This window comes from Manihot esculenta, chromosome 15 (genome assembly GCF_001659605.2).
Source record: "Manihot esculenta cultivar AM560-2 chromosome 15, M.esculenta_v8, whole genome shotgun sequence".
Lineage (NCBI taxonomy): Eukaryota > Viridiplantae > Streptophyta > Magnoliopsida > Malpighiales > Euphorbiaceae > Manihot > Manihot esculenta.
Genome location: NC_035175.2, coordinates 3,973,562 through 4,000,938, shown reverse-complemented (window position 1 = coordinate 4,000,938; position 27,377 = coordinate 3,973,562). Strand labels below are relative to the sequence as shown.

The 27,377-nt window shown below is 33.4% G+C and overlaps 2 protein-coding genes across 2 annotated transcripts; both read right to left on the bottom strand.

The window, feature by feature from the left end:
- Nucleotides 1-198: 198 nt before the first annotated feature.
- Nucleotides 199-10,120, bottom strand: LOC110602458 (glutathione reductase, cytosolic). Its single transcript, XM_043951257.1, has 17 exons — nucleotides 9,832-10,120; nucleotides 9,143-9,302; nucleotides 8,546-8,610; nucleotides 8,143-8,212; nucleotides 7,515-7,586; nucleotides 6,832-7,035; nucleotides 5,729-5,802; nucleotides 5,554-5,637; nucleotides 4,721-4,808; nucleotides 4,496-4,577; nucleotides 4,151-4,224; nucleotides 3,338-3,445; nucleotides 3,157-3,221; nucleotides 2,766-2,879; nucleotides 2,375-2,474; nucleotides 618-671; nucleotides 199-507 (listed from the first exon to the last, which is right to left on the bottom strand). The coding sequence occupies exons 2-17, from the start codon at nucleotides 9,281-9,283 to the stop codon at nucleotides 412-414; spliced, it is 1,491 nt and encodes a 496-aa protein (XP_043807192.1). The 5' UTR covers nucleotides 9,284-9,302; nucleotides 9,832-10,120; the 3' UTR covers nucleotides 199-411.
- A 3,901-nt stretch (nucleotides 10,121-14,021) lies between these two features.
- LOC110602457 (non-lysosomal glucosylceramidase) lies at nucleotides 14,022-25,574 on the bottom strand. Its single transcript, XM_021739987.2, has 18 exons — nucleotides 24,874-25,574; nucleotides 23,831-23,941; nucleotides 23,666-23,722; nucleotides 23,485-23,561; nucleotides 23,293-23,392; nucleotides 22,789-22,862; nucleotides 22,516-22,616; nucleotides 22,325-22,428; nucleotides 21,875-21,928; nucleotides 21,720-21,775; nucleotides 21,595-21,633; nucleotides 19,994-20,135; nucleotides 18,838-19,022; nucleotides 17,942-18,009; nucleotides 17,675-17,747; nucleotides 17,194-17,255; nucleotides 15,268-16,558; nucleotides 14,022-14,612 (listed from the first exon to the last, which is right to left on the bottom strand). Exons 1-18 carry the CDS (start codon nucleotides 24,952-24,954, stop codon nucleotides 14,354-14,356), a joined length of 2,934 nt encoding a protein of 977 aa, XP_021595679.1. The 5' UTR covers nucleotides 24,955-25,574; the 3' UTR covers nucleotides 14,022-14,353.
- Between the last annotated feature and the right edge of the window lie 1,803 nt (nucleotides 25,575-27,377).

Sequence of the window (27,377 nt, the reverse complement as noted above, 5' to 3'; positions counted from 1 at the left end):
ATAATTTAAATAAAATTTTATAAAATTATGTATAATTTTAATTTTTTTAAAAATAAAATTTTTAATTAAAAAGAAAATTGTTTGTTTAATTGGTAGAATATAAAATAATTAAATAAAAATTTTAAATTTTTTTTATTTCAAACAAAAATTTAATTGAAATAAAATTTTTTAAAATACTTGATTTCAACAGAGAATTAGTGAATCCAAACAAGATAAATATTTTTTCTAGTATCTGAAATAATATTCATATAAATATCACAAACAATTTCTTATTGAATAAAACAAAATCACTGCCAAACAGATTTTCAGCCATCTGCCCAACTTTGTACAAGTGAAATGCGAAAATATTACATTCAACCAATGTAATAATCACACTTGGATTTTACCTCGACCCCCCTAAAATGTTTTCTTCTATAGGTTTGGATTTGCTTTGCTTACTGCAGTAACTCGTCTGGTCACTGAGCGCATGGTCACAAATTCCTCAGCGGCAGAAGGATGTATTCCAACCTGCACGGTAAAGGATGAATAAACCTTATTGATGCACTTTTGGTGAAATCCGAGAGATGGCAATGTAAAATTCCTCGGGATGATATTAGCTATAAAAAAGAATTGCATACCGTGCTGTCAAATTGGGCCTTCGTCGCTCCACATTTCAATGCAACAGCAAGACCCTGCAACAAGTACAAAAGCATTGTTTTTGAACCCAATGCATAAACAACAATATATAAACTAATAAAACGATAATAGATGGAAAAAGCTCAATTGCATGGAGTTTATGCCTGGTTTATAGCCGATATATATATATATATATATATATATATATATATATATATATATATATATATATATATTCCCTTTCAATCACCCATAATGCTGTTAAGGCCTCCATTGATTCAAAATAGCTTATTTTTAAAAAAGTTAATTTTAAAAAAAAATATAATTTTAAGAAAATTATTTTTTAAAAAATATAATTTAATCATATTTAATTAATATGTTAAATTAGCAAAAATTAAATAGACTGTGGTTATAAAAATAATATAAATATCTCACTTAAGTATATGCATAATATTTAAAATATAATATTCAATTTAATATAAAAAAAATTATATATTGACTAAATACTCAAATTTTGAAAAATAAATACTCAATTCACATAATAATTAATATATAATTTTTTATGATAATAATAAAAATTATCATAAAATATAAAAAAATATTTATATTTAATTTAATTAATTTCTTTCTTTATTTGAATGTATAACCTAAACAAAATTATATTATTGAAATTTTCACAAATTAATATTTATCAACAAACATAATTTTCAATTTTCTATTAACTTTCACCTAAAATTTTAATTATGAAAAAAAAAATAAAAAATAAGGAAAAGTAATTTAAAGTTACTTAAAGTTGGGAGAGGAGAATTTACTTCTCTTATAAAAGAAAGTAACACAGTTTCTTAGAAAAATATAAATCATGACAACCAAATAAACCAATATTTCACACTTCCCGGAAAATTGAATTTTCTGTAAAGTTGAACTTTCCTTGTTAAGTTAATCAAACTAAACATAGTCTAAAAATGCCAAAAAAATTGGGTTGCGAGCAAGAACATTCCATTCATTCTGTGTGAATGCCACCTTGTTACTACTCGGAACGAATCCATAAATCAAATAAATAAAAATGGAAGTCAATCTAAAATAGGTACTGGCACAGATTCCCGTAAATAAGAGGTTTTAGGCTAAGCATTTATAAGCAAATCCTAATGGCTCAGTGCACTCCGCTTGTGTGATGAGAAGTCTAAACAATTATTTGATTTGCAAAAGAAAACTACTCGGCATTTTACATTGATTTAAAAAATAATTTGTTAAATAAATTATCCCAAGAATATTTTCAACGCGTTAAGTTACCTACTCTATAATAATATGAAGTTGACATCGCAAAGTTGAACAATTTGAAAAAAGAAAAGAATCCAAATAATTTTTCATCAAAATTCAAATAAGTATAATTAACTTATTGGCCAAATAAAAATCTTAGAACTTTAAATTTGAATCCTAATTAGTCCTTTCTACGTATTTTTTAAATATTTAAAATTATTTAATATTTTTACTCTTGAATTTTGCTTCAATTTTTGTTTTACTTTAAAATAATAATTAAGTTTTAGTATTTAAAATTACAAAACATAATACTTGATATTTCATTATTAAAGAATAATGTTTTATTAGGTTATATTTATTTGGAATATGAAAAGTTGAGGGGCTTATTCAACATTTTGCCATTTGAAAAATGGCTCAAAGAAAAGAGGAAACGGTAGCACCATGCACAAGATAATTTTATCGGAAGAACCATACTTAAACAGAACCAAAAAGGGAAAATTACCTGTATAACTTCTGGAGCATCTGGCCCGCACATGGAAGCTCCAAGAACTTTATCAGTCTCAGCATCAACAACAAGCTTCATCACCGTCTTTTCTTGCCGTCTACAAGCATATATGAAAATGGCATTGAGAAAACAAGAAACTTAGATATGTATATTTATCAGCATGAACTTATAACTACCAAATCTCGATCTGTCGGTAAAAATATGTAAGATAATAAAAAATTTTCTCCAATTCCATAAAAAGGCTGGCCAATTTACAATTCCAAATGAAAAGATTTCCGGTAAACAGGTCTATTTCGCGCACACTTGTTCACGTATGCAATACTCTAGCTGCTCTTTCATGGTATTATTGCATATTTAGTGAAAAAGATTATGAGTTTGCTGCACATACCCAGAGACTGTGTTCTTCATAGGATTGAATGTTGAGGTGAAAATCAATATATCATTATTGGCTTGCTCTATTGCCTGCTCTTCGCTGAGGCCTACTACAGACAGAGGCGGTATGCTGTAAAAGCAGAAGCAAATAACACATCAATAAATAGCCATAAAAGATAAAATAATTATCTAACATGAGACGGCATTCTGATGCCTGCTCTAGGTAGGAACACAATCTATGACTATTATCCAGTATTCTGGGTCCTTTTAAGAAGCTTAAGTTGTAGTTGGTAAAACATCTATCAAGTTTCAATATGATTCCTTTCAAACAATGCAATTATTAGCAAAAGTTCAAACATGAATTTACAGGGAGAAGGAAGAACCCATGCGTTAAGAGTAACAGTTACCTAAATACAGCATATGGAACATCAGTGTAGTCTGGTTTGCAGGGTTGCCCACCAAAAACAGTTTTCTGCATGCAATACAAAAGTTAGACCATTGAAACATCATGCAATTTATTTTTGGGAAGCACAAAATAAATTCAACGGAAACTTAATAGACAAATGAAAGAACTCTAAGGAAGCATACTGCAAAGCACGTTCCCTCCATTAAGGCCACAGGGGTAAGATTCATTCGATTTGTGACATCACCAACAGCCCATATACTAGGAATGTTGGTGCGTGAGTACTCGTCAACCTGAACAAGAGACCAAATGTGATGAGAGATGTTGTAGAAAATGGAAATGCAGAGTATTTTACAGGAAATAGTGCACGACTTTGCATTGCCACTGTGGTCTACAGTAACTTGGAAATAGATTGGAAAATATCCGTTGGAAAAAACAACAAGAATGTTTGGCTTAAACCACTGATAAACCAAGCACATTGCCCTTTCCGAGGCTGGATAACTTGATCAGTTGCTTCCACAACAACTGGCAGTCATAACTGAATCAAGCTACAATGCATAAGCACAAGACTGCATCAAAGGTCTTATGCTTTTTCTCAAATCATAGTAGTGATAAATGAGGTGGTAATATCCTCCGCAAAATGTTTTAAAGGTCTCACGACATGTCACAGGCTCACCATTTATGGGCACCCAGCATATGACACAATTATAATAACTACAATGGAGTATCAAAACATGCTTAAGCCTTTCATTGCACTTCAATTTTTCACAAAAAGTTAGATTTCAACGTCTCAACCAACTATAGTGAAAGACTTGTCTCCTCATGAAACCAAAATAAATTTTTGTTGTCAAGGACATCAAAAGAAAACACAAATACCAGCTGCCAGCATATGTAGACACGGTCAATCTAATGAAAAACATGACTAAAAGACAAGCTAATTCTAAATTACACCTCTTCTTTGTGTGCTCAATTATAGATAGAAAGAAAAAGCCATTGACCTTAATAGCTCCTGTACGATCAAGCTTCACACCTACAGCCTCCAAATTTAACCTCCTTGTATTGGGGGTCCGACCTGTGACAAATTAAAGAACACTGCCATAAACAATAGCAATGACAACAATACAAAGACAAACAAAAAGAAATAAAGGAAAGGAAGAACCCCACAGTTATCCACCTGGCCCAATTTGTCCCACTTTACCAAACTTATGTTTAATGCTCAAATCCTAAGATGTGAATTCATGGCTAGCATGAGCTGACAAAAATGTGATTTCAATATTGCCTGAACTCGTATTTCAAACGCCTTACTTGAAAATGAATGCAATTTTAACAATAACAGTTTTTACCAGTAGCAAAGAGTACAACATCTGCCGAGAACTCTTCTCCATGATTTGTAAAAACTTTTACGCCATCCTCAGTTTTTACCAACTGTATATACAGGAATTTTTATTAGCATAAACTCAATTGTAAATCAAACAATATAAATTGATAAGACAGGAGAATACAAATAGTACTGAAGTCAAAAGTGATGCATGCGGCATTGATGACAAAGACTAACAAACTGTAAGTACCTCTGTCAAATTTGTCCTAGGGTGCAAATTTATTCCCCTGCCTTCCAGATTTCTTGCAACCACTGCCCTCATTTCATCATCGAAACCTCTGAATGAATAATTGTAGATAAATTGCAGAATCAGACACTGAAGTGGAACCCAAAAGCCAGAGAAAGCTATTATTTGCAAGACGTAGCAAAATCAGATAAGCAACATACTTGAATGCCAATCAGTGAACATGATATGGATAAACAAAATTGCCTAGATTCCAACTATTATACCAAGGCAACAGAATGGACTTTTTGGCAAGTTAAACAATATTGGTGAGGATATGTAGTGAATGATTGCCATATAAGCAGAAGGGATGTATCCACAGCCTATACATTCTTCACGCTTTTTAACTTATGAGAAGAAAATGCAGGCTGTATCCACAACAAAATCAAAGTAACCAACAGTCTGATCGCCATTATTTGTTACTTCATTGTCCACTATCATCCTCAACATTAATAATGGGCCATAAGAAAAATTAGGCATCTCAGGACTTAAGTACTGCTAATGACTAATGAGAAGTCCAAAAACACTCAAGCTTCCAGAGCAAAGGCATTTATCTTTTCTTTTTTCTTGTCAATTCTCAATATTTCAAGTGATGTGAATGGTCATATCCAAATTTCCAAAAACACGCTCAAGCTTAAGTTTCATCAACATTGCCTCAAATTTTTAATAGCTATAGACTTGCCTAAAAAGAAACTAAGAAAGTACAAGAACAATCAAGAGTTGGCAAACAAGAAGCTTCAATTGAAATCAATCCCATGAAATTCAAATTAACAATGCAATGTCAAAGCTTAAATTATAACCTTAATGGAAGTTCCTTTCTGAAAAATAGGTCCACAGTGGCACCCATGCCACGCCATATTGAAGCAAACTCAACAGCTATGTACCTAAACAAGAACAGGAAACAACCATCCAAATTCACGGGCATGCTAAGCAAACAAAATTAATGGAGACCACAGCTCATAAAGTAGAGTTTACCCTCCACCAAGCACGACAGCATGCTTGGGCATATCTTCCAGACTTAATGCCTCGTCAGATGTTATAGCCAACTCCTTAATGATCAAGGAAACAAATAAGGTAAGAAAGAAGGTGGAAATAAATGCAGCTTAAATGCCATCAACATCAGAAACATGTTGAATACAGTGATTTAGTTGATTATTAAGCAAAATAGTTCTGATCTAGCAATTTGTGACACTCCTCCTCTTGAGTTAGCTTTTGGGTGAGTTAGACCTCCTATAAATATGTCACGCACCAGTAAAATTCTGGGCGTGAGGGGTGCAAATTCCTATAAATATGTCACAAATATGTTGCACCAGTAAAATTCTGGGCGGCGTGAGGGGTGTATTAAATCCCACATCAATTGTAGAAGGGGTAACGTGCCCTTTATATGGGCTATAGACACTCATCTCTTAACTAGCTTTTGGGTGAATTAGGCTTAATCTAAATTTAACACCACTAAATAAACTAAAGATTGGGGGCTAACTAATCTTGAAACAAAATTGCAAATTTCAAGGGAATCTGCTGCTCTACCACTATAACTCATTACTCTTTAAAACCATTTTAAAAGCAAGCATCAGCCTCAAAACGCTATCTTTTACCTGCTAGGAATAATTTATGGGAGATAGAATGAGATATGAGACTTCTAATCAGCTACATACATTCACGCATACATATGTGTACACAGATTGATTTAGGAATTGTTATTTTATCAATAAGTTCATTTCACATTCAGTTTGCATTCAACTGCAAAATGACTATCAAAAACCAAGGGATTGCAAATTTATAATATTCTGGCATGACTAACAAAATGTTACAGCCATGCATTTTGTAAATGAAAACACATATGTTGTCTATAACTCTGCATACCTTCATCTGAATTTTTATTGCAATTTCAAAACACTCCCTCTAAAACTGCCACACATACACACACATCCTTTGTAAAGGAACTATTAGTTGCTACACTTTTTTGTTTGTAAAGTATATAGACCACAGTAGTAAACTATAGGCAAAACACAAATAATCACAAAGAACCCAGAAAACATCAATTTCCAATAGCACATGAAGAGAACATGGAAATCAACCTGCCCAGGAATGCCAGGACGTTGAGCTCTACTTCCAGTTGCAATCAGTATGTGCTTTGCCGAGTAGCTCAATTTAGTCCCATCTAGTTGTGTCACCTCAACCTCATGAGGACCAACAACCTTGCCCTCTCCTTCAAATAGTTTAACCCCAGCATTAGACAGTAACCGCTTGTAAATTCCATTTAACCTTGTTATTTCATCCGTCTGAAATTTTGACAAACAGAAGAGATAAACAAAATACACAAAACAAACCATATTCACCAGACTACCTTAAATTTATTAGCAAAAACTGGCAAAAGAGACAAGTGGTTCAATATTTCAGGAATCAGGAGTGCATAACACATGTAAAGCTGCATATATTAGAATTATCCTGAACAGAAATGTTAAAGCCATGAGAAAATATGGACCTTGCCTTATATTTTTCCACCTGAAGCCTCATAGTCTAAACTTGTTAATAGAAATGAAACTAGAAATTGCCACAAAATAAAAACTTAGAACCAAAATTTGCATAAGAAATCAGTTTTTTTTTCCTTCTTTTTCTCATCTAATAAGTGCCGGCTTTCACTTGATATTAATCCATAGTTAATAGGAAAACAAATGAAAAGAAATAGAAATAGAAAGGGACCATATAAGCTTATGATAATAATTGCAATAACAAGTGCAACACTTATTAATCTATCTACCTTCTTCTGCAGCAGCCTTTTCCAGTTGAAGTCCACCTTCTCATTTATTTCCCATCCAAAATTCCTAGCATCCTACAAAATCAACAAAATACATTCATTAAACCAGTTAAACATCGACAGTCATCCTATCAAGAAAGGAAAGGAAAAACAGCAAACGGAAATACCGGAAAAACAAAAAACAAAATAAAATCACATCAAACTGCACGGTTCAAACATAGAAAAAATAGCTGAATTACATCCACAAAAATTTTTTTCAATCTCCTAAAGCCTGTCTACATAAAACATTTATAGGATAGATGGAAGGAATAATAGAGATCGAAACAAGTTCGCTAATTAAATGTTTGAATCATATTTTAATCAATTTAACATTTAGGGAACTGACAAACATACAACATGTCAAAATTCAATAGTTCAATGGTAAGAGTAACTTCATTTCTCAAAACATTAAACGAATAATGAATTACAGCACTTTTTAACATCAAAGCATATCAAAATACAGGCAATGTCCACAAGCACTGAAATAATCACACTAAGGCTCCCAGAGGGAGAATTTTGAACATTTATTGAGACCTTCAACTCAGCATTCAGCCAACTCAAGCATATCATTCTAATAAATTCACATTCTCACCTCAATATCACCTCCAAAAGATGCTCCATACACTAAAATCTTCTTGGGAACGCAACCACGAAGAACACATCTTCATAAGCAAAATGCAGAAGGATCAAAAGAATGTGAGTAACTATTGTCTCAGAGCACTAAAATTGATGTCCAATTTAATATTGAACCAGAAACACAATTTGAAGTCTATGCTGCAAACTTTCGTATGTTTCATATAACATTAAGACAAAATATCAGTAGCGTGTCTCATTCTCATAACTCAAAATTCATCAACTTTCACAGCATGCTAAATTTTTCTACCAACATTTTTGTTATCTTAATCTAAAAGCTGTATCTAGCACATTTAGACCTCTTTTTCAAAGCATATGTTCTGCTGTGATATACACTTAATTTCTAATTTCAATCAACTTACGTTCCACCAACTCCTCCATCTACATCTGAGCTGATTGGATGAAATGGAAGCTCACAGATCCCAACCTTAAAACACAAACATGAAAACAATTAGTTGCAGTTAACCATTAAATACTTAGAAATTGAAGGAAGGAAAACACTGAGATAAAACAATAAAAGCATGGAAGTTTCACAGTAAGGTAAAACTATTTTTTTTATGAACATGATTTCTTTTTTTGCCAATGATTCAAAAGTGATTTTTGTTTGTTAATATCAACATTACTGGATGGCTCGTGTATTTCGATGACTTGTTTATCCCAAGTAAGAACGAATAACAAAAATGACGAAATAGAACAAAACGAGCCAAGAAGTTTCAAATATTGTGAATCATGGTACAATTGGTTTGTGCCCCTGCACATATTCATATTCATCAAGTACGAGGCATTATATAATGTCGTCAATTTACGTATGTGTTCCCTTCATGAATAGTTAGTAAACTTAACAATAGAATAAACTAGTGAGGCTTTCCCCACACATAAAAACAGCATGAATTTTCCCGTCCTCTTTCTCTACCACGGGCACAGGATTAGATACTCAGAAGGTAAGATAGGTAAGATACCTTAGCTCCATGGTTAGCTGAAAACCTAGAAGCCCGAACACCGCCACTTCCAGCTCCAATGACAAACAAGTCAAAATCATAGTGAGACTCCTGTTCATTAGACTGGTTCAGCTCTCCATCAATAAGCATTTTCCTCGCCATGATTGTAAAATATATCGAACTGAATCCACCCAAAAGAAATAAATTTATCACCAAAAAATTAAGAAAAAACAACAAAATTACAAATATATGAATTTGCATGCATCTAATGCTTATTTCGCCTAAAACGTGGCATAGGTACTAGTGCTTATTATGCCTTGGATATAATGACTGACAGTAAGAAAGATAAAATACAATAAACAGAATCGAAATTAAAAGAAATTCACCCGTTTATAAGGAAAAATAACAGAAAATAAATTAAATGATACGAAAAAGTTCCTAAAATCAAATGGAATATCGAAACTCCGACAACAGAGCATCCCGACCAGAATAAACAGTTCATCTGTGCTTAAATTTCTCCAAAAAAACGAAGAAAAAATTAAACTAGAAGAATTAAAGCACAACCGACTAGCACTAGCAGTTTAACAGAGGTTGAAAAACGAATCACAAAAGTGGAAAGAAAAAAAAAAGAACACAGTGAAGAAGAAGAAGATTCAGATTCACTTCGCGCATTTTCTCGGGAAGCAAGGGGAAAATAAGATGAATCGCACCTCTGCGTAATCTAGTTTCCTTCTTCTTCGGAGACGGATCAGGTGAAGAGACAAGGGAGCTTTAGGTATACGTGAAGTGGAGGAAGATGTATTAATGGTGTATAGACGATCAGTAAGGCGACACGAGATCGGTTATCAGTAACAGCGGGTGAAAAGAGTTGAGGGTGGAGGACGTGCACGAATATTATAGGGCATCGCAGTTGGGAAGAGTAAATATTAGTGACGCAAAACGGATTTGGAGTTTGTTTTGACTTTGTTTTACTGGCTGCTGATCTGATGGGAACTCAATACGAAGTTGCCTCTTTTGATCTTCGTGCCAAAAAAAAAGACATTTGACTTAAAAATTGACAATATACTTCTGGATAAAAAAATATGCTGAACATGAAAAATATGCCATCTGTCTTATAACAGATCTGTTTATTTTTTATATAAAATAAAGAATATAATAGAATAATTTTATATTATATTATTTAATTTATTTACCACTTGTATTGCTATTATTAAATCATTTTTAAAAATTAAATAAACTATCATTTTAAAAAGAAACTGATGTATTATTTGAAGCCAATAAAAGAAAAGGTAATTTTACTTTTATAAAACGGAAGATTAATTTTTTAAAAAATTATACACTTGAAACGGTATTTTATAGGTAAAATTATCAAGTTACAATATTAAATCAACGCTATATTTTTTAATCAATTTTTAAATGTACTTTTACATTTTAGAATGTTGAGAAACTTTAAAAAATAAGTTAATATATAATATTTTCATAATTAAATTAAAAATTTAAATACCTTCAAAAACTAGAAAATCATTTTCAAAATTTTAAAAATTCTATTACCATTGTTATATATAATTTTATATTATAATTAAAAATAAAAATAAATTATTTTCTTTAAAATGTATATTCTATATAAAATTTTTTATGTAAAATTTTTTTAATTTTCACAAATAAATTGAGTCTAAATTTATAATATATTTATCAATTAATTGTAAACCCCGTAAAATACTATCACAAGTAGTTGGACTTGTCATTACATCACTCCAAAATCTTACTAGAGTTAACTTATTATTAGATTAAATATAAAATGTTCTCCCTGCCTCATAAAAATATATATTGTTTAATATATAAATCACATTTTTTATAATACCTTATTTATTAAAATTTTAATATATTATATTAAAATTTTTTTTATCAATTTAAAAATATCTTAACAATAGAGACATAAATGAAGAATATAATAAAGAATGCAAGAAGAAATTCATTACTTAAATATTTTAGATAGTTAGGACTCATTGATATTGAGCCCTCACCTATAGGTGGTATGCTCAACGGGATATTAATCTCTTTCCACGATAATATCTAGCATAATGAGTGTGCAGTATTCCGTAGTTGGAAAGTCATAGCTTTGCGATTTTTAATCAGATAGGATAGTTCGGATATAGTCCTGTTTAAGTTTGGTTAAGGATTAAAGAACATTAATGATTGATTTATTGGGATAGTTGGGTTAGAAAATACGAATTGTGATTTTCCAGAATTGAGCTCACGTTGTTTGGCGTATTTCTGGTATGGGTTTCACCATGATCGGCCACGTGAATCTCAGTGAGTGAAATAAGAATGGAAACTCTAGTGACGCTAAATTCTCTCTTGTTCCTATGGATGGTGTCAATTAATGTCTGAAATTCAATAAGGGTCTGTATATTTTGGTAAGTTTGATTTTTCTTTTATTTGCGCATCATTTTATATCATTCTCTTTTATCTTTCAATTATGTGTAACCGCCATCCAACTCTAGTACCATCCTATTATGTTCACGCTTTGAAACCGCCGTCCAACTCTAGTACCATCATGTTACGTTCACACTGGCCATATATACGAAAGGTACTCCATTTTTTTCTTTTATTAGGCGGCCATTTAATTTCATGCGGCGCCATTGAAATACAATCTCAAATATAATGGAGTCTATTATTCTACCTAAGCTAATGGGTATATGGAGTTAGAGCCCTCTCAAATGAATTGTGACTCACTCCTGCCTACTTGAACCATGTCTAGACTTTTACAAGTTATAGGATTGCGTCTTGAATCCTAATTGATCTTAGACTCAATCATTCTTACATGAAATGAATCTTCCTAATTAGTTCTAGACTCGGTCATTTTAACATGAATCTCATTTGGATCCGAACTTCTAAAACTCGGCCTTCATCTGTAATTTATATTAAATATTTCTTCTTCAATAATCATATCATTTTTAGGTAATATTTTTTTAATCTTTCTCTTAATATTACATTAACACTCTTAACCATAAGTAAATGAGTGTTTAAGGATAGAGGGAAGTAAATAAAGATGGAGGAGAAAGTCAAACCATAACTGTCGACGTGCTAACGTTTTCTTTTATTCAATATTAATACCTTTACGTTCTTTATATATATAAAAAAAAAAAACAAAAAAGGAAAAACAAAGCAACTTGCACATGAAAACAATTTCTCGGTACGCAGCGTAATAACTCTCTTAATCATATCATATTAGGAATTTGCAATATTTTTTTCAATAATAGTCATTCTCGAGAATGGGAAGAGGGGAAACCAAAATGAATATCGCCGACAACAAATTTTCTATTATATGGAGTATTTCTGTTCACGTGGTACTCTTTTTTTTCGGGAGGTAAAGATGTATTTGATATTGTCATGGAAGAAAACAATTTGAAGAAGCTATTTGGCTTTGTTGAAGAAACACGCTCCATCCCGATGAGCAATGGGAACTAAAAGATCCCTTACAGCCTTACTCCCCACGTCCAGTAACTTGTAACTGAATTAAAAAATTTATATAATCTAATTTAATTTAATTCAATTATTTTAAAAATTACAAAAATTTATTTAAATTTTCTCTGCAAATACAAAAGGATGAGTAAGAATCTCACCTAAGAAAAATTATTTATCTTTCTAAGTGTTTCTTTTTTTTCTTTCCTCTCCTTTTTTTATATTGATTAATCCCTCATTTCAACCTTAGAAAAAAATTTAAATAATTTTTTATAAAATTATTAGAATTTTATTTTTTAAATAACAATTTTATAAATTTAAAAGAGATTTACATTCCAAACAAAATATTTAATAAAAAATTAGATTAATTTCTCATAAATAAAAAAATTAGTATTCTAAATAAAAAATAATTTAAAATATTTTTTTTACATTCTAAATAAAAGTTTTACAAAAAATAATTAAATTAAATTAAATTCTTATGAATTTTTTAATTTTAAAAAGCTACAAGATTTTTATTTCTCTAAAAATTCAGTTATGTGCACTCGTGAGATACAATACATTTTCAATGTCTCGTAGGCTCCAAACACATGCTGAACAAGTCAATTTGGATTATACTGAAGTTTAACGTTTAAATACCACAATATTACAGCAATTGCAATTGCGATCTAAAAAATATAAAAATATATAAATGAACGAGAAAAAAGCCTCCAGTTTCTCGTAAATAATTTCAGGTTCAGCTTTAAACGAGCTTCCATAGTCCACACCCGACACAAGACGAAAAAAGCTAAATTCTATATAAAATTTACCCCTCTATTTTAAAGTGTCCAGTATTAAACAACTACGGTATTTCTTTTCTGCCATTCTCCAGTGTTGTTTTCTGCTAGAAATATCAAACTCTAACACTGATAGCACACCACTAGATCCAAAGTTTGGATACGTCGTTTTTTTATAAAAGATAAAAGTGAAATTAAATAACTGGCCAATTTTAATCCTGGATAAGCGAGAAAGAACAAGAAGCCTCCAAACTTGGGTACTCCTTTAGAACCAACCGACGTATCATCCGTTGTATCATAAAGCTGGGTGGTCCAAACAATATTTTGAATCAAGTCGCTTTCAAGCGAGTGGTGGCATTCATCCCCTCTCAGATTTGTCCAAGATAAAAAGATCAAAATACATTATCAAGTACATAATTGAGCATCGGTACTAGCTTAGAGATGCACCATGTTTATAATTTAATCATTTTTGCACGGATAATTGAAAAAGCATTTATATTTCAACTATTTTCTATCGTGGTACTCCATACTCCTTTAATTATAAAATAATATGTTAGTACTTCAGAAAATAGCAGGCTTTTTCACCCCCAAGAATCACTTGCTTTAATGAGGTTTTACACTGATATTAAATCAATAATTCAGTCATTCCATCAAACAGTAACTGCAAAATTCAAAAATTGTCCATTTCTGTTTTTGACAAATAGTTGAATGTCCTAAAGTTTAGGAAGTAGTTTAATCCCTCAATCAAAACCTGGACTTCAAAGTCCCACGTAAAATCAAATATTCGGCCTTTGTAATTTTTTAAATTAAAAAAAAAAAGATCATATCATGCAACTAAGCTTACTGAATTACAGTGCAGCTATTCTATTGCCCGTCTTAGGACGATGGACTTCTCCCAGAATATCTCCCAGCTTTTCCGGAAGAGTTTTTGGGAAGCTATAAAGATTTAATGAACATAGTTCTTTACAAAGCAGAGGGAACTTACATGTCATAATTAGCATGCACAGTGGAACACAGAAGCTCCAAAACACTTGGCTTTATTTGCAATCTTCCTAACTCCTGTTTCGTGAAGGGCGAATCTTGTGCTAGGAGACAAGAGAAGTCTGTCCATTATATTGATTTTGGGGGCATCGAGAATCGCCTTAGGAAGTGATAATGCCCATTGCATACCCCAGATTGCAAGTGGCCTCATGTAAATAAGGGAACGGAAGTGTCCATCAGTGGTCCATCCCTCTGGTGTCTGGAACCAGTATCTGTATTTGGTAAGAGGATGATTAACATATATTTATAGACAAAAAGTAATGAATAATATCCTAGAAAATATGAAGTATTTGTACTACACAAACCACACTTCCAAGAAAATGCTGTAAAAAAAACTTAGGATATCTCCCATTACAAGATGGGGAAACAACAAACTTTTCCAAGTGGCCATACTGGCAGATGCATAATTGGACTCCAAAAGCCAATATGGTAGGAGCAGTTCCGTAATTGATAACAAACAAGAACCAGCTTCAACCACACTAAAAGACAACCAATGGTCAGTTACAGAGTGGTCTTCAAATGAACTTGACAAGACAAAAGAAGAGGACAGGTCTAAATTATCAAGTCTCAGGTCAAATTACCCATGAGACGGGCTATTTCATGACAGGGTCACTTTAATCATAACATAAAAAGGGGAGTAGGAAGTGATCTGACATGTTGAACAATATAACAGACGCACAATTTATTATGTTCAACCTTAATTTGTTAAAATAAGGAAAGAAGAACTCGAGAAAATATAGTCCGTGCGTCCAGCATAAGAATGAAGCACTCTCAGATGAAGACAAGGAAAAAAATTGAAGTACCACACAAAACTATAACTAAATAAGACGGCATATTTTATGATTGCATCCTGAGTGAGGAACGTACCCATAGCCCTCCTCTGACCAGCCTCCAAGGAAAATACCTTCAGCAGTAGTGAAGGCCTGGTCCTCCATTCCAGCAAGAATCATGTTAGCTGCCACAGCATAGGTGACACCAGTCCATATTTCACGGGACTGCATACAGGTTTCATCCACCTTCCCATTGGGATGCATTCCATTTACAGCTCCCATCCTACCTCCCCGTACTTTCATTACATTGAAATCATATATTTTCTGAAGAGAACTTCTAATCTTGGCTTCATCAAAAAGTGGAGGTAAGCCCGCAGATGCTGTATACCATTGCCCAGCCAACTGATCTGCTTGTATAGATTTACTGTTACTACTTGATCCGCTGTCATAATTGAAGTATGATCCATTCCATAATTTTCCTTCAAATGCTGATTTTGCCTTCACAAATTTGCTTTTGCATAATTCAGCAAAATACTTGTCACCTACTTGAAAGGCCATTGCTGCTGCAGCTTGAAGTGCTGCAAGCCATAAACAGCCACAGTAAGCACTTACACCATGAACTGTCCAGGCATCATATGTTTGATCTGGGAATCCATCATTTTCAATCAAAGCATCATCATCCCTATCAAACTGTTCCATGTACTCCATGGCAGTACGAACTGCCGGCCATACATCAACTCCAAAGGACATATCCTGTGTTGCAGCAAAGTCTCTATACACCTGAAGTACAAACTTCGGATTTAGATCCTTCCACTTGCTTGTATCATGGATATTGTATGCATTCATTTCATTCCAAGGATCATGTGTCCCAAGATCATGAGGGACAGCTCCTCTGGCCTTACGGATTCCAACATTACCCTCTGCCAGAAATTTTACTTTTCTTCCATCCTCAGATAGCACAGCTTTAGCAAAGTCACGCTGAATATTGAGTTCAATTTTGGGAAACAATGCAAGAAGGGCAAATGATGCATAGAAGTGAACATCATATGTGCACCACATGATGTATTCCACTCCTTCCAAGTACAGAAACCTACCAACATCATCACTTTCATTCGAGGTTTCCAGCAATGGGGAAAGCTGTAAAGAGTGATCCATATTTTCCTTCCCCTGAGATTTTGCTGATTCAATATTTCTTGGACATTCTGCATTTGATGTTTCATCGTTGTCTTCAGATCTGACACTGGTCACATTATAATCATTAATTGTAGTATGCTTGACTGCATCTTTGGTACGCCTCACTTGCGCTTCAGTTACGTTGACATCCATAGTTTCCATTTCTTCTGACTGATGATGGCCATCTCTCATATCTTCAGTTAGTAAGGGAGAGTCTACAAAAAGAACAGAGCATGAGGAAATCTTCATGCTACGTCTTAGTTTTGTTTTACGTCTTGTGATGCTACTTGCCAACCACCCCCCCCCCCATCCCAGGAAAAGAAAGGGAAATAAAAAAAGAGGATATTATAAAGGCTTAATTACCAAAAACAGAGAAAAGAAATCATAATGTTTGCTCACAATTGCTTTTAATTCAGGCAATTTAAACTCACATTACCAAAATTAAGTGCAATTTTAAGGGTCTAAATTCATATGGGAAGTGTGTTATTGCTGAGAAGATATATAGTGTTATGAGTGGACCCACATGACACATCAGCATGACTTGTCATGTAGGTCACACTCATAAACAATAATATTCCACATGCCATGCCATGTCATGAATAACAAATTCCCAAAAATTTCAGCATTTGGATAAGATTGCACTCAATTTGAGAAATGAGTCTAAATTGCCAAAATTAAAAGCATTTGATTAAAAGCATTCGAATGCACCCATTTTTATTTTTTAGGTGATTATTATAAATAGGAGAAGAAAATTTTGGTGCTTGCTTATCTAACAAACATTGTTAGAAGCTCCTTTTTTATCTCAGTATTTCATCAAGATGAGAAAAAGATTTGCAAGACGGATGAGTACCAATCCAGACAGTTCCACCAGCAACCAAAAAGTAGAGCTCATTAAACAATGTGAACTTGTACCTGCAAATATCGAATATGGCATTTAGGATACATAAAATCCACAAAAGGAAAAAGGTACACATGCCCATAAAATTTAAGGAAATATTATCGTTTGCATTGAGACTATAACCATACATGATACATGTTATCGCAACATTGTGTGTGCTTTACTAACACCTCTCCATTGAGGAAAATCATAGCACCTTACTAATGCAGGAACTTCATCACTCATGCATGCATATTTATCACTGCTTGTTTGTATGTATATCAGCTTTCTAAAGGACAAGTAATAAGTATTAAAATACTTCTGGTATAGATTCATATAACATTTAATTGTGAACATCTTCTTTTCAGCAAGACAGTTTCTCATGCAACATACTCCTTCAATTTTTCAGACAAAATGTTGCTTACTAAACTGTTAGTAATTTACAAGGAGTTACCATTCTGGTAGACTTTCATCCTTGAGGATAGGATTTTGCCATTTCTCAATCTCTTCCTCCCACCGCTTGTAATCTGATCAAGATTTCAAAGATTTAGAATGCTCAAAGCCAGGAACTATGGAAATCTAGAAAGAAATAGGGAAAGTACAATCTTAAAAGTTAAGATTCAAGAGTTTTCCTTAACTTATTAAGCACTCCAAGCACAATATAGATAAGCGTTAATGAAACTTAATTACATAAACAAAAATGGAAAAAAGAAAAACATACGTGTAAGTGCATCATGCACCAAATTCTGAGCTGCTCTTTCAGAAGTGCCATAAAATTTTGTGTATCTCCTGCATCAAAAGAAACTTATCTATAAAAACAGCTTCCACAATGTAGAACACCTCATTGAAGATATTGCCATGAGCATTTCAGACATAGTTATCTAAAGTTTTGCTAGCAGCATTTAATCCATATCTAAGAGAAAAAAGAAACTTGGGGGTGGGGTTGGGAGGTGGGGGGAGAGGGAGAGGAAGGCAGGTTCTTTGGACCTTTTGGCTTTCCCTTTTTTAAAATGAAAACCTCCGGTTCTTAGTTCCACAAGATTTTGCAATTTTTTTTCTTCTGAATGGACCCAAGTACTTGCTTTTGGAAAATAGGGACAAACATATTTACTGGGTCAAATTTCTTGTAATTTTCCCTGATATAAAATAGCACTTCTATGGCATATTAAACCTCACATGTTACTTGAAAAACATTATTAAGAGTATTGCAAAGTAAAACACCCAAGTAAACAAAGCCAATCAGTTCTCCATTCCCATAATCAAATATGCATCTGGACAGTAATAAGACGAATGTACAAAAAACAAAAATAAAAAATAAAATTCCACTATGAACATCATTAGCTATCTGCACCATCTGGGGTTTGTCGCATGTCATTGTTTTGGTATTTGAACCCAAATTGTGACTTACAAAAGAAGATTTAAAAAAAAAGAAAAAAAAATAAAGAGGCTATGCTGCTAAATAATTAACTACAAATGCAATGTAAATTATCCCTTTTCATAAATAAGCAGAAAAAAATACTTGAGCAATCACTGCACAGTCACAAGCAAGTAACCCAGTACTGCAGAAAAAAGCATAAACATGCACTGAAGAACGAAAAAACTTTATCCTAGACTCACCTGTGGTATGAGCTTCCCTTTGAGAATTTTATCTTTGGTGATGACCAAGCAAGAGCAAATGCAACTGTACATTTTCCATGAGCTTCCACCCATGCAGAGGCAGAAACTGCAGCACAAAGTGTTTCTCCAGGTGACGAAGGCATGCTTGGTCCACAATTGAAGTTCTCACGATCAAAATGTCCATCCTTGAGATGCAGAAAGCGAGTCAAGTCAAATAGAATCTCCAAGATGCAAAAAAACAAGCAAATCCAACCCTTTACAGATACTGGCTGATGTCAATAATTGTCAACTTAGGTAGGAGAAAGCATCGGAAACAAGGTGCTTACAAACCGCACTCTTGCATATGAATCTCAGGAATTCCTAGTATCAACTTTAAAGACATAAACCAAGGAAAGTGAGTTTTGGGCTGTTCAAACTTGCCCTATTCTCTTTGATACCCAACTTGAACCCAGCTCAAGCTCAAACACTAGGCTCTAGCCCCTCTTGTTTGACCTCAGTTCAACAAGAAAAACAAGCCCCAAAAGAATTGGACTGCTTTCTCATTGTTTATTCAAAAATAAACAATAGTGGGACCTGCCAACACAAAGGCTACAAAGCATTCTTCATAATGCAGAGGAAGGGCTGCCTCTCATTAGTTCATGGAAGTAATTTTAGATTCCGTTCCACATTGCTTACTTTTATTTTTGTGCTTCTTTCGTTTGATCATGGACTAAGAACTCCATTTCTGACAAATGACCTATTGTTCCAAAAATCTTGCAATATACTACATCCTAGAAATTCCAACAAAATTTATCATCAAAATCATCAATTTTAGCATTCTAAAATAAAAAATAATGACCAACTCTTATTGAACTTTATGCAAAAATAAGGGAGCTTAAAATGAGCATGTTAACTAACATCATTGAACCAACCTCACCAATGTTCATGTTTGTCTGTTCATTAAATGATCTTGATATTTCTGTTCAAATTCATTAATTAATCTTAATGAACAAAAAATATGGGCAAACACTTACTAAGCCCAAACATATATAGTTTGCTTAGAGCCCAAAACACCACATCTACAGTATAAACTTCCAGATTGATTAATAACTTCTAATAGAAGTTCTTTTGCAGAAAACATGTAACATTTACCAATACAAGCTCAGGGAACTATTACCTGCACCATTTTACCCCACATATCCTTTGCTGTGATACAACTTGCCTGAGACAGCCCAAAACATGGCAAAACACTCACACTTACATTCTGAGTTTCACATGCAGCAATTGCAAAAGTAACCGGAGGGTTACACTTTGCAGTCCTGCAACATTTCTCAGTATCATTAGAAATGCTGTTGCAAATCTAGCCACCTCAGAATTAATGCTTCAATATCATGATAGCGAATAAGACAAACAAAATTCAAAAGCTCCAAATGTTAAGTTTCCAAAATGCAAAAAATCTTGTCCTATGAGATTCAATATGGAAGTTGAGCAAGGAACCAAAATTTAAGCATCAAGCAACTGGGCGCATTCAACTTAACACAAGTTAACTAAAGCGTGATCGCAATCTAGATACATCCAATAACATCGGTGATTTTTTTTGTCCTTGCTTTTTTTTTTTTCATTAGACAGAATATTCAGCTAGAGTAATTAAAGCTGACACCTCTTTTAATCTGAGCAGCAGTATAGACCCTCTTTAAGTCCACAATTCATTTCCAATCAAATCTAAATTCACCCAGAATACCTGAAACATCACATGACATAATGGCTTAACAAACCTCCACACAATGTGCTGCACTGATTCTGCAGCATTCTTATAAAGACAACACCTATTGATTACATATAGTTGAGCTTTGAATCAGTAAACCTCATTTCCATGCATTACTCATGTTCCTATCGAATTAAAGTGGTGCTTCCATTTGATATGGTGAAACTATTGCAAGTGACTAGCAACTTTATCACAAATTATCATCTAATCAATAACTCTGCTTTCCTATAAGCGCACTCATTCTATGTTAAAACTTAGCTTTAAAGGCTTTAAAAGACATAGAAACTTTGCTTGAAAATATATATATAAATATCTCATGGCTAAAATATGATACTGAAGTCTGTGGAAGTGTACACCATGTGAATAAGGCACATTCTTAGAAGCTTTTTCAGCCCTCTCATGTCAAGAGATCAATATCTACAATTTTCCTCAAATATGCTATGATGCCTCAATTATCCAGCTCTAAACGTTTTTTTTTCTCTTACTGTGTCATGAATTCCACAACATAAACCAATTCTAGAGAACAAGTATAAATGTGTGAGACATGACAAACCTACAGGTTCCCCCACCACCCCGCCCCCAGCAGTGGTTCGCCTAGATATATGGTCTATCCAACTCCAGCTTCCATAGTTTTCTAACACTATCTTAGATAAAAATTAAACCTAAAGCATCAACCTACCTTGCCTCCATCTTTTCTTACATAAATGTGTGAGACATGACAAACCTACAGGTTGCCCCACCACCCTGCCCCCGGCAGTGGTTTGCCTAGATATATGGTCTATCCACCCCAGCTTCCATTATTTTCTAGCACTATCTTGGATAATAATTAAACCTCATGCATCTACCCACCTTGCCTCCATCTTTTCTTTCAAATTTTTTCTTTCTATTTGCTTAAATAAATAAATAAAGGCTGGTAGAGATTTGCCTGTCCTTCACTCCCTAAAACATTGAAACAGCCAAGAGAAATATGCAAACCAACCATAATATATAGGTATTAAGGTTCAATGACTTGCTTGTGATGTAGAAGTACACCAGAGACTCCATCTTCACCTCTGTTACAGAACATATCAATAATCAATATATGTTATGGAACATCAATTTGCATAAAAAACAAAGGGAGCATGGGAAATGTACTAACATGAACGGTTCATTCACATGATCTCCAGAAAAGTGTGAGACTCCTCCAATTGAATTCTGCACAAAACACACGACTCGACATTTTATGACCTGTGGCATCCAGAAAATTGCCAGAACATTGTAGAAGCAATATGGTTAAATGAAAAGAAAACTCACCGCCCATGTGAAGAGTAGGCTAACTTTTGCTCTTTCCTTCCCAGTGTTTACCAACTACAGCAAGCAAAAAAACCATAGCAGTCTTTTGAGAAAACCAAATTCAGTAACTTCATAAATTCACAGGCTTAATAAAACCAATAGTCCAATTACTATATCTCAATTATAGGATTAACATGAAAATACAGTTCAACTATCTGTCGATTATATTTTTCAGACCTGTATGGTGGAGCATCAAGCTTTTAAGTTGACTGGGTAACCAAAACAGAATTATTCTGACAACATGTGATTGAAAAAACTCATAATTACTCTTATATGGCACTGAACCAACTCTATTTTGGTGCAAATTAAGCAACAATAACAATTATTTAGCATCATAGGAGTTTGTATCAACTTCCTTAGGGTATTAAGTATGATCCATGTCAATATGTCATTAGAAGTGAATGAATATACCGTATAGACAAAAACAGCAGTAGGAAGACTGCTGTCTCTATAATTATGTGGTATGAATGGTGATATTTGTCTGCAAGAGACTTTCAGGTCAGGGTCTGGTTCACCTGAAAGGCAAGAGTACCAGCCTTAGAACAAGATCTCAAGAGGAATGCATTGGTATCTGCAAAATTAATAATAAACAAGAAGAATACCATCATATATCGTCCATGCCCTGGGAAATAAAGCATGATATGTAGAATGTTGACCACTTAAGTTCCAGCCCCATGATGATATACCCTCATCACCAGCTTTCCTGTGAGAAAGTACACCAAGTTAGGGTAAGAATCTCCTCTTTCCCCAAACTCTACAAAATTAAGCTCCCAACAACAATTTACCATTTTAGTACAAGAACCTGTTAACACAATAATATATACACAGTTCTTTCATGGAGACAGAGCCAAAGCTTCGTAAAATCTTCATCTTACCCTAAACCTTCATGTTGACCAGGAGCCAAAACTGAAGCGTAACTTTTATTCCCCCCGTCTCGAGATATAAAAATCTGCAACATATATATATATGTGAATTAGATCATCACAAGTTCAGTTCAAATATGCAAAAAGCACAAATGATAAACTAGCAGATGAAGAAGAGATTCCTGGAAAGGACCATCACAACAAAGGATGGCAATTTATATTTCAAAAAAAAAAAAAAAGTAATAACATAATGCAGATATCACCATAAAGTCCCCCTTTGAATCAGTCATATCAGCAATAATAATACGAGCACCAGAAAATATTAGTTTGCCTGTCAGAACTAGCATCTGGCTTGGAAATTTGATGTGTGTTAGTGACACTTAAAAACATTTCACCAGTAGTTAGTTCGATAAGGATACTCATTAATAGCATATAATGTCGCAGCTCAAACAGACATCTAACAATAAATGGAAGAGCAAATAGCAAGTAGATGATAGGTTCAGTGTAGAGCTTTACAGAGAACTGATTGGCCATGACAGGTGAAGCATCACATATACTAGGTACTATTTGCCACTGCCTGAACTCGCCTCTAAAACCTCTAGATATGCTTCCGCTTCTGCATTTGAAAGCAGAATGAAAACATCTGAAAATCACCTAGACAAAAAATGCAGAAAGAAACGAGGTATCATATTTGACCTCTTTACATACCCCATTCCACCAAGAGGAACCCCCTGAGATGCTGATGGCTTGCAACTTTCTCGGGTGAAGGGATCTATAGGTGCTTTCTACACAGATCAAGACAGTGCAATTTAATTTATACAGCTTATAGTTGATGCATATTATAAGGAACAACCAAATAACCTCTACATTAAGAAATTGAGAAACTTACTCTTCCATGAGACGCCTCTTCCCTAACATACGACCACAGTCTTATACCCAATCGGACCTAATATCTCAAATCCAAAGACTAATTAGAGAATGAGAACCAAGGGAGGAAACAACTAAGAGGACTTCTGTTTCAACCATTTAACACATGCTATAAACACCATCTCACCATTTTTACTGCTTCCATAAATGTAACACTGAATTCCTTAAGAATATTGGCATGGCTGTTTAATCTCCTTCTCCAGGCGTGCTCTGGTGGGCCAGCACTATCGAAATCCAACTACAATACAAGGGAGGAAAAATAGTCAAGCGAACAGAACTAGATATTTTTACTGAAGCCAACAGCTATTAATTATAGGACAATATCGTTTAACTAAAACCAATGAACCATTGCGGGCTACATAAATAGTGTACTGAACTACCAAACCAATATTTCCTTGTTGATGCTTAAATCATCTAGCTGTTGAGAACAATAATTCAAACTTCAAACTTCAAACTTGAGAACTTATCACAATTTGATTACAGTACTCGGTACAACATAGCATAACAGCAAATCATGTGTATAAAGTGAGCCATAACTAACTTGATTGCAGATAGGTTTTACTTGGGGAATGAAAGTTAACTTGATGATTCAAATCCACATGAAAATACTAAAAAAGGGAATTACCATTGGTCTTAAGAAAGAAATCCATGAATTAACCAACCAGATTCGTTTTCCATCCAAAAGACTTTGTTTCAAGAAGAGAAAACCAAACTCTCAATCTACAAGATTAATTTGAATTTTCAATTCGCCAAAGCACAATCAATCGACTTAAATAAAATCCAGAGAAAGCAGCAGAAATGGTCAATGGCCATCAGTGCCAACTTTCCATGATCTAAATAAGCCTCTAACCCACACCGAGCTACAAAAGTAATACAAAGACGTTTTGCTCAACATTTCTAAAAGGCAAAAACGTCGTCTCGTTTTCCATACAAGAAGATGCTATTAACTAAATTTTATGAGTTGATCAAAATCAAGTCAATTGTTGACAGAGAGAGAGAGAGAGAGAGAGAGATGTTACATTTCAAAAGAAAGTAAATTAGAAGTTTACTCGTTATGCAAACTTTAATATTAAATTTAAATTCAGCTTCTTCTTTTCTTCTCATAAATTTTCTCAGCAACCAAACAAAGCACCGAATAACAGAAACGCATAAGAGATGGAGAGAGCTTACTAATTGCAAGGTAGTTCTGCTGACATATTCCTCAGGCGGCCATGAGTTCTTTCTACAGTGAAATAAATTGCTAGTAACCATCTCGATTCCTTCGCTCTCCGCTTCTCGAACAAACGCTACAAAATCATATGTACAAACTCCGTTTTCCTTCAAGGCTAATATAAACCAAACTGCGCTTTTACTTTCAAACAACAACCAACCAAAAAGTGTGCACCAAAATCCAAGTAACCTCGCTATCAAAACGATCTTCTCTCTTTCACTCACTCTCAATGACCCGTTTGGAGGAGAGATCAAGACCCGCTACACCGAATCAGTGATATAGAACCGGATTTCTCGCGTGCGTGTCATCAGAAATCTTAAAATTCGAGAAAGTGATTGATTGTACTCTTCTAATTGGTTAATACAAAAATGGAAAACATCTCAAAATTCAATTTCGCGGGAGCTGCGTAGTTCTCTGTGGCGTGGCGGGCAGAGGATCAGCCGCCTGGACCTTGAGTGCCAGCGACTCCGTCTCTGAGATCGCCAGGTGGTGCAAGATGAATAAAGAAAAAAGGAAAACAAAAATGAGTGGCGTGAGCTTGCAGTAAAATTGTTTGTTTGGGACAGAGAGGAGCAGCCTTAATTTCAGTGATGTGATTTGATGATGCGTAAATTAATTGCTTATGGATTGTAAAACAGCTAGTGTTCGCGATCAGGCTTTTTCTTTTTTTCTTTTTTCCTTAAAAAAAATTATATACTATGGTTTGGCAGCGGGTGATTGCTACTTTGCTTTCGCACCGAATTTGACTTCTAGCGGTGCGATGCTCCGCCAGAAAAAAACGGCAAATTGATTTTTTTAATCATTAATCATATTCTTTCTTTTGAAAAAAAAAAAAGCTAATGAGGTGTTATACAAATGATATCTATTCTGTAAGTATAAAAATTAAAAGTTAAAATTAATAATTTTTATTTAATTTCTCTTTAAAATTAATTTTTATGTTATGTAGATATAAAAATTAAAAATTAATTTTTATATTTAATTAAAAACTAAAGTTAATTTTTATATTTATATATCATAGTTAGAGTTCATCTAAATTTATTTATATAAATATAAAATTTTTTATATTTAATTAAAATTAAAGATTAACTTTTATATTTACATCCTAATTGAAATGCATTTTGATAATTATTGGATTTCGTGCTCATTTAGACAGAGTCTGGATCCGCAAAAGTAGAGTTTGGTACGTATGTAGAAAGACATGTCCATCATTTTAGGCTTGGGTCCCAGAACGCATAGCAAACTGGATCGTCTCTGAGCCCAAATCCAGTTAGAAGGAAGTCTGTCCGGTGATGAAACGTGATGAGAAATAAGCAGGCCTAATTTTTTCACAGTTTTATTCGCATACACATAAAAATTAAATGACCTTTGACATAGATAAGGAGACTGACACTACTGTATATATAGATCTGTTCAACAGAAATAAGTGTCACTGTAGCAAAAAAATCGTCAGACGTCCTGACAAGTAAGAATAAATGAATAAAAAGAAAAAAAAATCCTTCTCATGGACCAAGTTTATACAACTACCGTAAATCATATTATCTAAATTTCAGAATATCACATCTAAATTAATTTTTATAAATATAAAAAATTATAAAATATTAATTTTTATATTTTAAAAATTAAAATTATTTATTATGATAATGAATAAAAAAACATTGAATAAAATTCATAAATTTACCCATCTTTAAAATTAAAATAACAATTTATCAATTTTTTATTATTAAAACAATAAATAAAAATTATTCTTTATTAAAAAAACACGGATCACTTGGAGAGATATTTAGTTATTTAAAGATATTTAACTTTTAATTAATAATCAATTAACCGATGAAAATTAAATTTCAAAAATTAATTTATTATAAAAAATTTAATAAAATATTACATTATGGATTTTGTAAAATTTCATGAATGCGTCTGTAATTACCTTTAAATGTAATGATTTTTTAAATGCGAAATATGACCCTCTCAAAACCGAAATTCCAAAATGTTTTGGTGCGCCAAGCGTAGAGAACAATTACTTTTCGCAGCTGCATTAAATTGCATGAAAGTTAAATACTTGATCAACGAATAATTCCACGGAGTTTATGGAACTTAAAATTGATTTCTATTTTTATTTTTAATTCACCGCCCCTAATTTGGACTCCGAAGTCTTAAGAGTGACGACAAAAGGCAAAAGCACCAACGAAAGAGAAAGTAAAAGTGGGTAACTGGGCACGAGCAGTTGGATATCCACAAAGGTGGAAAAGGTACACACATTTTTTCTCCGCTAAGAAAACAACACAATCTGTGCAGCCATTGATACCTCTTTTGGCCTTGCTTGCTTAGAGTAAAAAATTTCAAATTCTCAGCAGGTTAAAATTTTATTTATTTAATTGATATTTTTTTTTAAATTTTCTACTCTTTTATTATAAAGCAAGTAAATTACTTGCTGAAAAACTCATTTGAATTAGAGAAGGGGGTCTTT

Coding starts and splice junctions, on each gene's coding strand:
- LOC110602457 (XM_021739987.2), bottom strand. CDS start 24,954: ATGGTTACTAGCAATTTATTTCACTGTAGAAAGAACTCATGGCCGCCT. Junction 23,393..23,484: donor GTTCCTCTTGGTGGAATGGG/GTATGTAAAGAG, acceptor TTTCAAATGCAG/AAGCGGAAGCATATCTAGAG. Junction 22,429..22,515: donor GGCATGGACGATATATGATG/GTATTCTTCTTG, acceptor CTTGCCTTTCAG/GTGAACCAGACCCTGACCTG.
- LOC110602458 (XM_043951257.1), bottom strand. CDS start 9,283: ATGGCGAGGAAAATGCTTATTGATGGAGAGCTGAACCAGTCTAATGAA. Junction 7,036..7,514: donor AAAGGCTGCTGCAGAAGAAG/GTAGATAGATTA, acceptor TCAAAATTTCAG/ACGGATGAAATAACAAGGTT. Junction 3,446..4,150: donor ATCGTACAGGAGCTATTAAG/GTCAATGGCTTT, acceptor TCTCTTGTTCAG/GTTGACGAGTACTCACGCAC.